The sequence below is a fragment of the Electrona antarctica genome (genome assembly GCF_951216825.1).
Source record: "Electrona antarctica genome assembly, chromosome: 11".
In the NCBI taxonomy this organism is placed as follows: domain Eukaryota; kingdom Metazoa; phylum Chordata; class Actinopteri; order Myctophiformes; family Myctophidae; genus Electrona; species Electrona antarctica.
The window spans coordinates 18307066-18323217 of NC_136792.1; the positions used below are offsets into that span (position 1 = coordinate 18307066).

General features: G+C 39.9%; 2 protein-coding genes across 2 annotated transcripts; one reads left to right on the forward strand and one right to left on the reverse strand.

Annotated features, from left to right (window-relative positions):
• The first annotated feature begins 823 nt into the window (after positions 1–823).
• LOC306932301 (ras-related protein Rab-34-like) lies at positions 824–5596 on the forward strand. Its single transcript, XM_079514051.1, has 11 exons — positions 824–1006; positions 1529–1650; positions 1761–1852; positions 1991–2056; positions 2783–2884; positions 3099–3163; positions 3642–3693; positions 3771–3852; positions 4358–4448; positions 4610–4717; positions 4820–5596. The coding sequence occupies exons 2-11, from the start codon at positions 1576–1578 to the stop codon at positions 4885–4887; spliced, it is 801 nt and encodes a 266-aa protein (XP_079370177.1). The 5' UTR covers positions 824–1006; positions 1529–1575; the 3' UTR covers positions 4888–5596.
• A 2957-nt stretch (positions 5597–8553) lies between these two features.
• Positions 8554–10630, reverse strand: LOC306932024 (adenine phosphoribosyltransferase; the record flags this gene model as incomplete). Its single annotated transcript, XM_079513729.1, has 5 exons — positions 8554–8705; positions 8838–8933; positions 9459–9605; positions 10186–10279; positions 10508–10630. 5 exons carry the CDS (start codon positions 10628–10630, stop codon positions 8554–8556), a joined length of 612 nt encoding a protein of 203 aa, XP_079369855.1.
• Positions 10631–16152: the final 5522 nt, after the last annotated feature.

Sequence of the window (16152 nt, forward strand, 5' to 3'; positions counted from 1 at the left end):
AGATGTCATGTTACATGTAACAACCCCACGGTTTATAAATCTCACCTGCAGGGGTGCCCAAACGTTTTTGACTTGAGAGCTACTTTTAAAATGACCAGCTCAACATGATCTACCAACCCCCAAAAATGATTTGACATCAGTGTCATTGCCGTATGATGTATCTTGTATCCATCCACAAACTAAAGTTGCTAAAACGCTGTTTGCCTTAAATCCTTTCAATCTACGGGCGTCTCTTCCAAAAGTAAAGTCTACAGCCCATCGCCCAGAGGGAAGGTCCGACAATGATTGGTTTTAGTCGGTGGGTTGTTAGGGAACAAACATTGTTTTCATAATATATTATAGGCCTGTGATTTAAAAAAATATATATATGCATATATTTTTTTTAAAGACCTCAATAGTTTCTGGTTCAATAAAACTCAAGTGATTGCTTGATTGATTGATTGAAGAATGTATTAACAGATTGGAGAATTACAGTACATTTCAGGCACAACTCAATACAAAACTGTTAACTGTGGAGGACACCATAAATAAAGCTTGTTTACAATAGGGTCCACCATGTTCAATTCATCATAACATTTAGAGACGTAGCCTACAAATAAGTACTGATATATCGATGAACACACACACACACACACACACACACACACACACACACACACACACACACACACACACACACACACACACACACACACACACACACACACACACACACACACACACACACACACACACACACACACATAAAATAATATATATTTTATATATGGCTGTAAGATATGGCTGTCGTGGCAACCGCTATAAACTAGCGGTTGCCACGACAGCCAACCAGCCACTTACAGCCATCTCGGCCGTCCAACCCCCAGGCTATGGGATAGACTCAACTCATCCCAAATTCCTGAATGGAAAAATCCCAAACTGACTCAGCTGTCCCGACCACCGACACAAGACGCCTGCATTTTCCTTTATTTCCGTAGATCGTGTTTTTGCAACGTATCATCCGACTGTAAGTTCGCACTCTAGTAATCTACTATCTAATGTTGAATAAGACGCACAGCACAAGTATGCTTCTTAGTTATTTCATACGAAATATAGGACAGGCTAGAATGATTGCTAGAAGACAGAATAGGAGACATTCTAACTTCGCTAATACCTACATTTAGTTTTGAATGTAGCCAAGACAATTTATAAACTTGTGTTGACTTGTAATTGCGGTGGTTATATCTTCGGTTACTTCATATGGAACCACACAACTAGCATTGTTGTTAATTTGTGGGCCAAAGCAACTTATAGCAATTAATTAACAGAGATTTCTTGAACAATAGGATTAAAATAGATCCGAGTGGATGATCATCATCTCTCAAGACAGATGACCAGTACCTGATTGGCTCTGCAACTGCATGTGGTCCTGCATTTATTTATTCTCTGCTGCTGCCAGATTGTTTGACACGCTCTCATTTAAATTCAATTTAATTACAATTAAATTAAATTTTAATGCAATACATTAAATTCTCTCTCCCCCACACAGTATAGCCTACTACATGTCTCTCTGATTAACAATTGCTTGAGGACCTCATGTCTGTACGTATCTCAGCTATGAGTGTACTTCCTCCAGTTCGAAGGGACCGAATCATTGCCCAGCTCCCTCAGGTAAAGCATTTAATACCAAGCACCATACTAAACTGGCATATGTGTTGACCCCCAGTGCTGTGCATGTGTGCACTGAGGAGCCCTCCAAATGCATTATACTCTGTTTCTAGTGTTTCAGTAAAGAGGCTGCTCTTCACACCAAAGATGAATTCAACAACAAAATGAAGACTGCTTGTCAAGAGCAACGTACTGGCACAGTAGGGTGAGTTAAGGGGCCTTAAATGTGTCTCATAATAGAGAATGTTGACCTAGAGACAGATTACCTTTACAATAGTGTTGCATCGATATTGTGTAATTGGGTGGTTGTTTAATTTTACCATCTCATTTTTTCCTTGTGTAGCTTTAGAATTTCCAAGGTCATTGTTGTTGGTGACTTGGCTGTTGGGAAAACCTGCCTAATTAATAGGTAAGCACTGTTCACACCAAGAATGATAACTATAATATATTGTTTTACTGTTCTGCTAGCTTAAGAGAAAGGCAAGTGAAAAGTCCACGCCACAACTATATCAGTGACAAATGATCCGAATTTACAGGACTTCATGTTCAACATGTTTATATAATATATATTATTGTTATTTGCCTTTTATTGATTAAATGGAGACAGCCATGAAACAAGGAGAGAGAGACGGGGAGTGACACACTCCCTCTGGAAACTGCATTTTGTTTAAGGCAGTGGGTGCTCAGCTTTGAAAATAACTTGACTAATAAACCAACTAAATGGAAAAAGGGTCACTCCAAAATAAAAGATGCAAGATTGGCTCAGATGCAATTTCTCATGTTTATTTGAGAACATTGATGGGTTTCGGCAGAGTCTTCTTCAGAGCAGACTAAAAAGGCCACTCAAAGGACACACAGCTTAGTTTGTCGGGAATGGGACTCAAACCCGCGATGCGCTGTCAGGCTTGCATTAGGAGCCTAGGTGCCTGGGCCACGTTCAACATTTTTACAGAAAATTATCGTTCATCAGTGTGGATGCTCACAATTATAAGTACACACTCCCACTGCCCCTATTCATTATGTTAAACAGAGAGACAAGGCAATGAAGAAATTACTTCAGGTGTGCGGGACTTTAACATCTACCTTTTTTTTAAAATGATTTATACAATGTCCTTATATGGTATTTCATTGTTAGGTTTTGTAAGGATGCTTTTGATAAAAACTACAAGGCGACAATTGGTGTTGACTTTGAGATGGAGCGGTTTGAGGTGCTTGGAGTGCCCTTCAGTCTACAGTTGTAAGTTATCTATGTTCTCTATTAAGTTCTCAAGTTCAGCATTATGTTTTATTTATACTCATCACACAATGGTGATATATGGCAAAAATACCAGATCAAAAAGCAACGGGTTGCAAAGCGACTTGTTGTGAGCATGTAGATTGGTTATTTTTGGCGTGCGACACCTACGTGGAAAGACGTATAAATTGGGCCATATGCTTCTTGTGCTTTACAGGTGGGACACTGCAGGCCAAGAGAGATTCAAGTGCATTGCTTCTACATACTACAGAGGAGCCCAGGGTACCAAATATCAAACCTTTTGCGCGAGTTTTAGAGCAAAAACAAATAAAATAATAGTATGAAAGATTATGACAACAGCAGTTCCAACACTGATGATGCCGCATTTTTCTGACTGAGAAGGATTAAACATTGTATAAAAAGGGTTATAAGGGAAAATACCTTTCTGCATTTTACCCATCCTATTAGGAGTGTGTTGCTCCAAATGAGAGCACAGGGAGCAATTGGGGCTTCAGTGACTTGCTCAGGGACACCTCGCCATGGTGTGAAGCCTGGAGGAACCAGGGATTGAACCAGCTAGGGACTTTCTTATTTCCTCTGCCACTGTTTGGACTATAATAAACTGGCTAGAGCATGTCCCTTTATCAAGATTGAAAAAATACTTTGCACTTGGACAACTAATCAACTATGGCTTTATATAACACACATTTATAGATGCAATGTATCCTCACTTTAACAGTTGTTTCTTCTCTCATTGCAGCTGTGATTATTGTGTTTGATGTGAATGATGTGGCATCCTTAGGCCATACAAGGTAGGTTTTATGTCTTGAGAAAAAAACATTTTCAACACTTTGGTGCTCTTGGAGACATTATTTTTATGTGTTAACAGGCAGTGGCTTGAAGATGCCTTGAAAGAGAATGACCCCACCAGTGTTCAGCTTTTTCTGGTTGGCACAAAGAAAGACTTAAGTGTATGTATTGTGTATGCACACTATCCCAAAAATCAACAGAAGGAAAGCAGTATCGACCTATAGCGGTCTGTGTATGCCTGTGGATTTCATTTGACACATTGTGCCGTTGAGTGATGGATAAATATGACTTAATTATATTGGATTGGACAGTAGTTACTAGTATCAAGTCAAAGTTTTCAAACTCAATTGCCACAGGAATGCATTTGCTCCTCCCTAACTAGACCCAAAGAATTTGTGGTAGAATGTCAGCTGTTGGACATTATACAAAATATGTGGAAAGTATCTTGTTACTATTACATTATTAAAATATGTTTAGGCTGCTTTTCATGAATTAGAGTAATTTTGTAGTAGTACTCTTATTCTTGACTTTAGTACCTTTTACCTGAAGTAACTGCTTCTACTTAAGTAAAGTGTTTTAGTCCTCGTCCATGGCAATTCATACAATTTTCTTAAATTATGTGTGTTAGATATAATGCTTTTTACATGGAACACTTTCATTTTCCAGTCTGCTGCACAGTACTCTCAGATTGAACAGGATGCCATTAAAATGGCACAGGAAATCAAGGCAGAGTATTGGGCTCTGTCATCATTGACAGGTGAGGGAATGAGTCTATATTGCTTGGTGCATGATGTATCATATAATACTTTAATTGATCTCTGGCAGTATAACACTATTTTTGCATGTTTTGTGTGGATCTAAATGGATGTCGGCTGTATTTAACCAGTGATCACAATGTTTGTTTTCATATTGATGAAGGAGAAAATGTCAACGAGTTTTTCTTCCGTGTTGCATCATTGACGTTTGAGACAAACGTTCTTGCTGAGTTAGAGAAAAGTGGAACGAGAAACATTGGGGACATTGTCAGTGAGTATACATATTATAATGCTTTCTGTTTTCTTGTAATTATTAAAACAATTAGACATAAGTTTTGACACAGTCTGATTCCAAACTTTTAATTTGCTTCAGGAATTAGCAGCGGTCCAAGTCATCAGCAAGCTACATCAAAGAAGAAACAAGTAAACTGTTGTCAGTGAGAATGGATGTTAAATCCATCAAAATGTTGGACTTTAAATCACAGGTACTTTACAGAAACGAGAACAAGCTCTGGAAAAACTGTAAATTCATAGCCACTTTCTGAGACATTGGGTTTTGCTGTAAAGTCTAGCTGAGCAGGAAGAGTTGGTCTTTCAGAGACATTAGCATTCAGTTTTTCCTGGCCCTATGAGTGTTCCGCATTTGGATGTGGATTCCTGTGGTTTGGCTCATTTTAGGCCCTAGGCCTAGGAAGTCATGACACAGCCTTTAAAGTTCAAATTTTCAAAATAATAAATCACTACATTGGTACTGACAAAATACCTGACAATTGTGGATGTTTTCAAGTTGACATGCACATGTGGATGCGTTCTTATCCTAACCGCATCTATTTAATTATATTGCAGTTTAACGTTTTTGCACAACAATGCTCTGTGACTAGCCTTATATTCTATTATTTTCATGGCTACTTATGTTAATGTTCATTGTATTAAAATAAGACCATAGATGCCTCGTGTATACCAGCTAGTTCCAACATTGACAGTTTTAAATGTATTGTATGCTTTACAGATAATTCTTGAGTAATTTCTGGTTCTATTACTTTTGGTACATAAACAAGTGACAAACCTCAAATTATAGTAAATCTGTAAAGACTGTAATTAAAATGTATCTTTTCTATTTTTAAATGAATAAACTTTCATATAAATGATGTTCCAAATTTCCTAATGTCTTTCAACTTGAAAAAGTGCCTGGTGGTCACAGGTCTCCACCAGGTCAGTTAGGTTATTTATGGGCCTGCAATGTTGATGGAATATGAAGAATAGGACAGATCCGTCTTGATCACATCACACTAGAGATAATGTATACAGATTTGCATGATGTTTGGACAAAATGTGTAATATGAAAATGTAATACACCTCCTGATGGTGCTATAATAGGACAATGTTAAAAAGGTGACATTTGTTCCTCAATGTAGTGCGAATATGCGTGCACTGCAGTTTCACCACAATTGGACGTTCATGATTTGAGGCATTTTGTTCAACGGGCCTGTATTTATGGGAAACTTTGGTTTGGCCATAGGCCTATAACTGGGTTTACATGCCTTTAATATTGCAAGCCTCTGTCATAACATTATGTATTAAAATATCAGCAAGAAGGGAAGTTATGCTCCAAAAATCCATGTAGTCTGATGTACATTCTATGAAGTGACCTATTCTGAAAAATGCTCAAGTTCAGCAAAGGAGGTCAAACTAGAAAAGGTGCCCCTCGGGGCACAGGTCTCCACCAGGATATGATCGTTTGTGACGTAACAGTATATTCATAATTCTTAGTAATGTTATTAAGATGAATGCATGTTTTCAAAAAAATAGTTGGCACAGACAAAGAAACAAAGCCTTGTCTTTGTTGCCAGGCAGTTTTGCCATCCTTTTCACCCAATTAGCATTTTGCACATTTCTTTGTAGGGGATTTGGAGACTGGAGTTCGATTCCCCCTCATGGAAGATATATTAATAGTTAAAGTTAGTTATTGATCAGTTAACTGCCTGGTAATGGCATACCTGGATGTAAAATATTAAAACAATATTTTGAGTTATAATTGTACTACTGCTTATATTTACATTGTTAGTAGTTATGATTGAATTGATGAATTTGGATAAATTCTTTCTATGTAGATGACCAAGTGGGGTCCGGGGACCCCCAGGGGTCCTTGAGGGAGTTCCAAGGGGTCCCCAGCGAAATGATAGTAACCGCAAATGAACCCTTATGGGTCTAACTCAGAGTGTACAAATGGAACCAAATGGACACGTTGGTTCCATTTGTACACTCTCAGAGTTAAATTAACATTGATTTGAAAATATAAATTGGTGGACCCAGAGATAGAAATGTCATTAAATGGGGGTCCGTAGACTAATGCATGTCAAACTGGGGGTCCTTGAAATTAAACGGGTTGAAATCACTGCTAGAGCCGTCTCTGGCATATGTTTTCAAATGGGGGGCCGCCGGGCTAATTAGTGTCAATTTGGGGGTCCTTGACATGAAAAAGTTTGGGAACCACTGGTCTAGATATAGCAGTAGTATATAGTCATCATCATTGCCATCTAGTGGCTGTCATATAGCACATGTCACAACATCCCTTTTTCTTTCAATGTAAAATCACAACAAAATACTTTAAACATTTCTGTTGAACTCTGTGAAATTACACAACTATTCTCTTCATCTTCCCTATCTACTGCTGTTGAACATAATAATACACTTTATTTATATAGCACCTTTCATACATAAATGCAGCTCAAAGTGCTACACAGGGCAGAACATAAAAATAGCAATAAAACACAAGCAAATAGTTAAAATGATAAAACAATGGCAAAGAACAAAATAAAAGTGCAAAAACAGAATAAAATAAAATATAACATGCAGCAAATCAGTCAGGACAGAGTAGGAACGCAGATATTAAAACTCAGCTAAAAGCAAGAGTGAAGAGGTGAGTCTTGAGTTGAGATTTAAAATTGTTTACAGAGGGTGCGTGTCTGAGCTGGAATGGTAGTTTATTATTTAATCAGAAAGCTGCTTCATCATATTCTTTTGTAGGCACTTCAAGCAGGCCAGCAGTGGAACATATATAGGTACCGGTATGTAACAATAGATGGTCTGGTGTTGCTTGGAGCCTGTTAGGACACCTACTAGCTTCCTTTGTGACCATACCTATTTTGGAGATGTTTGACCATTTGAGGGTGTCACTGACCAAGCCCACATCTCAACATATATGTGTAACACCCAGGATTTGAACTCGGGCCTTCCGCGTGAAAGTCCAACATCTTAACCACTAGACCAAAGGGATATCCCCTTGGACCAGGGGATATATTAGACTTTTGAGGCCATCAGGCAGAGGCTCTGAGCCACTCTGCTACACATGTACTGTTAGTATAAAGACCCAATGAAATATCTGGTTGTGTGTGTGCGCCACTCTCCCAGGCCGGAGGGCCACCTGATGCTGTTTTGTACTTTGTGCAGATAAAACTGAACCAAGAAACAACATTGGCTGCCTGCTTCTGCCTCAGAACTTCTCTGTTTTATCAAAGTATTTTGAGTCTTTATGCGGTGGAGAGAACGCACTCTCCCTGGGTTAAAATATACCACAATAGCCCTCAGGACGACCACTAGCATACAGTGGATAACATCCAAGTCTCCAGGTTTTTATAGCCACAAGTATTAACCACTTTAACCCTGACATCCCAATTTTGGGCATGATAGGCTAAAAATAAGTGCACATTTCTGATCTACAAGCTCAACATGCTGTGATGTGTTGTGGGCTTGTAGATCGGCTTTCCCACCAAAATAATCTAAATTAGATTTTCTTTCTGAATAAGTTGCTTGTTTTAAAATGTGTAGCGCAGTGGTATATGGCACACCAGGAGTCCATTGGTATAGATAGGCGATTCTGGTAATATTATTGATCACTTGTTTTGCATGTCCGTGGCGAAATTTAAATATTGGTGGAAATGTCCATCACAAGCTTGCATGTGATGACCCCTGCTAATAGGCAGAAGAATTAAGTTAACAGTACAGTCTTACTGTTGGAAATAATATAAGAATTTGGTAAGATATTATTTCCCAAACAATTTAAGACATTCACTATGACAACTTGTTCAATGATTATAATTTAAAATATCAGACATTTTGAAGGTTGAAGCTTTTGAAGGAGTCTAGATGCTGTTGATCAATTTGGCTCTGAAGGTCTCCTGGGATGCAGTGAGAGTATTTGTAATTATCCTTAATCCACTTTCCTCCCTCTGTGTTTTCAATGGCGACAGCAGCTACACCTGTAGTCCAGTCACCAGTGTGATAAAATAATAATCATTAACTTTAAAATAATGTGTGATTAAATATAAAATAATGTATGATTCACAATGTCACTGGTTCATGTCACAAGCTGTTAGTTTAGAACTACTGACCTACAACTTTGGCTCCCTGCTTTTCGACGAGTTTAATCGCTGCTTTCATAGTCCCTCCAGTCTCTATCCATTGGTCAACTATTAGAACCCTGAGTCCTTCAGGAAAGGGAAACATGGTGTACTCATTTATTTTGAACCTTTAATTCACAGTGCCCGCACTGGCAGGAGAGGGACGACAAAACACTTCTAAGAATCTCCTAGGAAGACTGTGAATTTAAGTGCTGTCTGTGTTAAACAGAGTGAGCAGTAGTTGAGTCCAACCAGCACTGGGGGGCATTATATCACAGGAAATCGTGGGAGAAACAATGAAGGACCACCATGATTCCATTTGAACTATTTATAAAATGTAGAAACAAAAAAGTAGAACCCATTTGATATTTTATAAGCTTGTCAGTCTTTGATGGCATATCCCACCTTTCACAAATTTGCTATTGTCTAAACATTTACTAAATGCTGGGAGTGGGAACACATTTACTATAGTGAGAAAATACGTCCACCCTTGCAACAATACAACTTACAATTTAAAATGTACAATTTAGGTATTTAGCAGACGCTCTTAATCAATATTAAAAAATATATATAAATGTAGCCATAATAGGTTAACAGTATGTGACAATTTACCTGGTTTTAACACATCCAGTCGTACTTCCATGGTCTTTTCTCTGCCCGAGTAGTCACAGTATTGCTGACTTTCAGTTTGTATACACAGGTGTCCAGCTTTGCGCATAGCCAGAAAGCCCTTTCCCAGCATGGTGGCAACAGAGGCTCCTGGAAGTAGCCAAGTAAGAAGTGTATTTTAAATGACGTACCGAAATCCACACATTGTCATGCTATGATACATAATATAAAAATATGATACATAACAAATGTCTAGTGTTATCAATAATAATATGACTTAAAGCTGCAATCTGTAACTTTCATGTTACCCGTGATTCAAATCCAGGTGCAAATCCTTCATGCATGTGCTGAAATATTTACCACTAAGCAAAGAGAGTATGCCTGCTTGCTCAGGGGATATACTGATTTAGACTTTTAGGCAGTACCACTTGTCAACCAGTAGTGGTAATACTCTTCTATACCACATGATCTAAATGTCTCACTCAATAGAAGAGGCTCTGTTATTCTGACATTAACAGATTGGGCATAATAAAGTAGTATTCACAAATAAGTTTTATAGTATAGCTTTAAATGTGTAACCATATCTCTGCCAGGGGGTTCGGTTTCCTGCTCTATCCATAGCATGGGTGATTCTTTAAATAAACTCAGTGTGCACTTTTGCAAGAGACCCACTTCTAAGACCCCACAAAATACACTCTGCACATACTGTAAGGTTACTATAGGTTATTACCAAGGATGAATCCCATTGCATCTATGCCAGCTACCAGGTCAATGGTGTCACTCTGAAATGGACTGAGCAGGTCTTCCACACAGTCTGCTAGACCCTGGGTCAAGTACAAAGCCAGTATGAATGCAAAAATATGAGATTGCGTCAATTTGCGTAGCACTGTATCTATGCATTACAGTCTAGGACGGTTATAATACTACAACCAAACTATTGTTCACAAAATGTGTTCACAGTGGCAAATAGTTACACAATACGTGTAAAGAATGAATACAGAGATTGTTCGAAAAGATACCACAACCTGCCAACAATTAATTAATTCAAATACCTGGGAATTACAGTAGAGTCTTGATGGGTCTAACCAAGCAAACTTTGGTCCTTTTGTGTTGGGTGCCATTAGTGAAATATACCATCCTTTAGCCCTGTCTGTTGGAACAGCCAGCGCGTCCATTCTCCAGCAACAGTTGTCTGCACAGTTGAGAGTGAGTGGTCTGGGGTCTGTACAGTGAATCAGCTGGCTACACGTCACATATCAGGTTCCAATGGTGGGGGATGCCCCCGACAGACAGACAGACACACACACACACACACACACACACACACACACACACACACACACACACACACACACACACACACACACACACACACACACACACACACACACACACACACACACACACACACACACACACACACACACACACACACACACACACACTGTCACTGTCACTACACCCCTTTCCAACTCCTTCCGTGGCCGACGTTGGTGCGGTGTGGAGCTAACACTTATACAGTATGTGTACAGTATAAGTGTACACATAGCCTACAGTATGTGTACACGAGCGTTGGAGAGGCTTTCCAGAACAAGTTTACCATCAATCATAATGGATTTACTGCTCTATTTATAGTGTGACATTCTAATGCAAATCCAACCAGTATATTCACATTATCTGTGTCAAGTTTTATCAATCATGTTTTCATTATATCACCTTTACTTTCAAGTTGTTTCTGGGTCCAGAGACCCTAGTGCACCATAAATGACACAGGGAAGCACTATATGAAGCACCAGATGACAGGGAAGCACCCTAGGAACTAGGAAGTAACAATATGACAAGGATGCACCATAAGCACCATAGAAGACAGGGAAGATCTACAGTAGGAACTTGGAAGCACTAACATCCAATCCAATCCAACTGAGTTGACCAAAGTGCTTTACATAACATAACAAAAAACACAAACATGGAGGCACCATTATAAATGTGTCACTTTATTATCCCCAGGGCAAGGAGTGTTTCTAATTTATATAGGGAGTAAAACCACAGAATTAGAATAATGTTTTGATATTTGCAGCTCTAATACAAAGTAAGGAGGGCCAAAAGTAGTACCGGTATATTATAGGGCGGCTATACTGACTTTGATTTGACCTGAAGCCAAATGTTTAGTGAGTGGTCAACTGTGGGACACTAAATTGGGTTTATATGATTAATATGGACTGTTTTCAATAGGTTTGAGTTACATTTACATAATAAAATAAAATAGTTTAGGCCCTACAGCTTTTGAAACATCAACTGTCACATATTGTTTTGATTTAGCATTTTCATGTAAAATGAGACACCTGATCAGCTAAAATGGGCCACTGTTTTATGAGTGTACAGGGTTTGATGAGGTCAGATCAACATATGGAATGTCAGAACAGTTCAGCTCCATATGGAGATCTAAGGGTGGTAGCGGGGACATTCTCTTGAGTGTACAGGGTTTGATGAGGTCAGATCAACATATGGAATGTCAGAACAGGTCAGCTCCATATATGGAGATCTAAGGGTGGTAGCGGGGACATTCTCTTGAGTGTACAGGGTTTGATGAGGCCGGGCCTTCATTTTCGGGCCTGTTGAGAACTCTAGTTTTCGGCTCGGCTGCACTGATAACTTTGGGGCAGGCCCGTCTAGAGTTTGAATGGACAGGTATCAGTCAAAAGGGAGACATCGAAGAGGAAGGATGGATGGGGAATATATATGGAGATCTAAGGGTTTGAGGTTTGAGGTCAGATGTGGAGTTGCTGGCCAAAAATGATGATGAAGTTAGTTAGTTAGTTAGTTAGTTAGTTAGTTAGTTAGTTAGTTAGTTAGTTAGTTGCTGCGAGATTGAGGTCTAGCCAACACCAACTCGGGATTCTTGGATCGCTGCCCTCCACAAATTCCTATCCAGCATCAGGTTCTTGAGCTCTGCAGTGTTGTCAGCCAAGCTGTCGCGCCGCAGCACGTCTACATAGGTGGTACGCTTCTTTCCCCTCCTGGCTTTGCCCTGGGTTAACTCCCATAGGGTCAATTTACTTGCCTCCCTGCCAGCCTCATCCTTCTCTCTCTGACTTTGTCCGTGACGCGTGGTAGGTCCCCATAGAGGTAATTTCTGATGCGGTCCGTCCATGTGACACCTAGCGCCATTCGTAGCATTCTTGTATAGACTCCATCCAGGGCTTTTTCCTGTCTCGGCCCCATACAGCAGTACTGACTCCACAGTAGCTATGAACAGCCGCCTCTTAAGGTCTTCTCCCATGTCTGATTTCCACACTCTCCTCATCCCGTGCAAGGCTTTCCAGGCAAGTGCTCTCCGAACCTTCAGATCCTGTTCAGTTGAGGCAGTCCAGGCCCCGAGGTACTTGAAGTCCTCGACTTGCTCGAGCACCGTCCCGTCTGCAGTGGCAATGGTTTTGTCCTCGGTGTTGACTGTCATTACCTTTGTTTTCTTGGCATTGAGCTTGAGGCCGATCTTCCTGCACTCCTTTTCTACTGCCAGTAGTAGCTCCGTTCCTTTCTCGACTGTATCAGAGATTAGGGCGATGTCGTCTGCATAGTCAAGGTCAGTGACCATGATGGGGTGTACTCGCCTTGACTTCCTCGGGACCAGAGTGAACCCCAGCGCCTCCTCTCTGCCATTGATTGCAAGTCTATACATATACACATATACATATACATATACATATATATATATATATATATATATATATATATATATATATATAATATATATCCATAATGATGTAAGAAATTCCAGGGATTTCTTGGTTTAATCAGAGGTTGCACTAGTAAACTTACAGACATAAATAATCGCTCTTATGGTAGAAAAACACTGAATGTATTCTTGCATCTGCAAACATGTGGGATGTATTATGTATATAAGTTAACTGATTTCCATTATTCTACATGCTTTGAAGTTTGATGTATTGCATTATGAACAGGTAACATAGTTTTAAAGAAATGCTTTACAAATACAATCATTCTGAAAACCATTGAGTGGCGCCGAATCTATAAAGCCTAGAAGTTCCATGCACAATGGCAGTTTTCCCAGAATTTTGTCGAATGTTGCCTCTGGTGATTTTACATCATTTCTCTCCGCCTTCTAACAATCCGATTTCAGTGTCTTGAGGTTGGATCTCCGCCTCTAGGGCCTAGAGTTCATTGTTAGCCCAGCATGTGACAAAATACACTGCAGTGATTATAGGCTAATCTAACCTGGCGAATGCAGGGAAGGTAAACTGCACATAGCCTACTATTATATGGAGTGTGAAATAGATTGGCTATTGGCTGTGACTATTCTTCATGTTTAATTTAAACTATATGTTTTTTTAAATCATGGGAAGGTTTATTTTTCTTTCTTTCTTTCTTTCTTTCTTTCTTTCTTTCCTATAACAGCAGAATTAAGCCTCATCGTGCCAACACATTGATTGTGCGTAAGTATATTGCGTAAATAAACAGAATCGGCGACTGATCATTTCAATGTCATGGTGATGCTTTCGAGTAGGCCTACGCAAAACTTTCCATGCTCATTCTGAACAATGAAAGACTTTTGTCCCTACATCGCGATTTAGGTCATCAGCAATGCAATCCCTTTAGTGGAACTGGAATTTGAAAGGTGTCCAATCTCCACTGTTGGTAGAATCACCCCATCCCCATGTTACCATGGGAAGCGGAGAAAGGAACCTCCTCCATGCGTGGCACCAGAGTAAATCTCGACTTTTGGGGGGAGGAAAGGGAGCGACGAGGTAACTTGCGGTCATTTGTCTCCTCAGAGTGGGCTGCCAGTGCCAGTGCCCTGCACACACAGTGCACATTAACCCTGCAGCCCCCTCCAGGGTTTCTTGGAGACAGTGGAGAAAAATGGCAGTAATTCCAAATCCAACCAACGACTAAAGTGTCTGTATACAGTCTCGAGAGAAAAAAAAAACAGATATATAGGCCTACGCTGTAACAATCTTTACAGTTTGATGAAGGGATAAGGATAAGGCAACAAAAACTCCTCCCAACCCAACGCTGTCATTTATATCGTATTAATAGGCTAATCCTAATCGTACCACACCACTTGAGCGGCGCTTTAAAAGTGGGAGGTTGCTTGAGTCCGGAGAGGAGCTGTCTCCATCACGGGTGGTGCTGAAGTGCCACTTGCAGCAATGTGGTCTGTCTTTTTGGTCTTTCTGTCTTATTTGGACAGAAACTTGGTCAGGGGCGAACTCCTCGGAAATCCCTTTGACGCAGAACAAGAGAGCAAAGAAATGTTTTCCATGAGAAACAGCACTTTATGTGCAAAAGTGTCCATCATAGAGGAGAATTACCTTTACCAACTGTCAGACGGAATTGAAGAGGTACGTTCCCTTGTCAAACCCGCAGGAGAACTTTTGGACTGCTCTGTGATTGTAAACCAGATGCAGGTCAAATCGTTTATGCATGCATGCAGACTTGGACTAAAAGAACAGAAAACGAAACTAGATTTGGAGACACATTTTACGCACATGGAAGACGCCAAATTCAGATGTCAGGAGTTTCACAGGAGATCTGAGCGCACCGAGAGAATCGACACCTCTGTCTCCGTGGACAAGACTTTAAAACGATCCAAGAGAGGCTTTACATACCCTGGGACGCTTTGGTGTGGAGCGGGCAATACGGCTGATCATTATGGCCATTTAGGTGGGTTTGTGTGTCTTTTTGTGGTTAATTATTATGGGACGTTATAGCCTAAATCTCTTTAGACAAATTAACCGTATATATAGGAATGATGCATAGTCTACATTTAACGAGGTTACTAATATTGACATCCATACACAGGAGAATTTGCAGAGACCGACAGCTGTTGCCGTGTCCATGACCACTGCCCTCATGTCATCCATCCCTTCTCTTCTAATTATGGATACACAAATTTCAAGTGGCATGCCATTTCTCACTGTGATTGTGATAACGCGTGAGTAAATAGCTCAATGATGAGATGATCATTCTGCACTTTCAAATACATTTTCAAGTAAAATAAACAGATTGACACTTTGTTACCTGCATGTACAATCAAATTACTAAATGTAAGGTAAAGACGTTCCAAGCTTACTAATACTGTCCCATAAGGATGGATTGTTCATTTAGGCTTTTTTTTTTCTCCAGAATTTCCCATAAACTGTTTTTGTATATGTTGGAGAAAACGTTATCATATGATTCTATGTTCTGGTTATTTAGAACATGCTGTGCCTTGTGAATAACACCAATGACATCCTATTCACACAAAAAAAAAATTGTCATTATTTTGCACAATGCATACCTTTTTTGCAAGAATTTAAAAGCAGACCAACATGAATGTATGGAATTATTATCTCTGTCATTGAATGCAGGTTGAAGGCGTGTTTACGGAAAGTCAATGACACAGCCTCCAGGGTGGTTGGTCAGGCGTTCTTCAATGTCCTAGAGGCTCCTTGCTTTGAGTTTTCTTATGAAGATCAGTGTGTGGAGCGCCACTGGTACGGGGTGTAAGTATAAACATTCTTGAACTTTTCTAAGTGGCTTTGCAGCATAGCTGAACTGCATTACATTCTGCAAGTTCCATACATTGACCACCCCTCCTCCCATCTGCCTCCTCTTTCGCAGATGTAAAAAGTACGAGAAGCTGCCAGTCGCTGTGCTCAGAGAGTCTGTCCCATACGACTTTGGTGGTATTGCT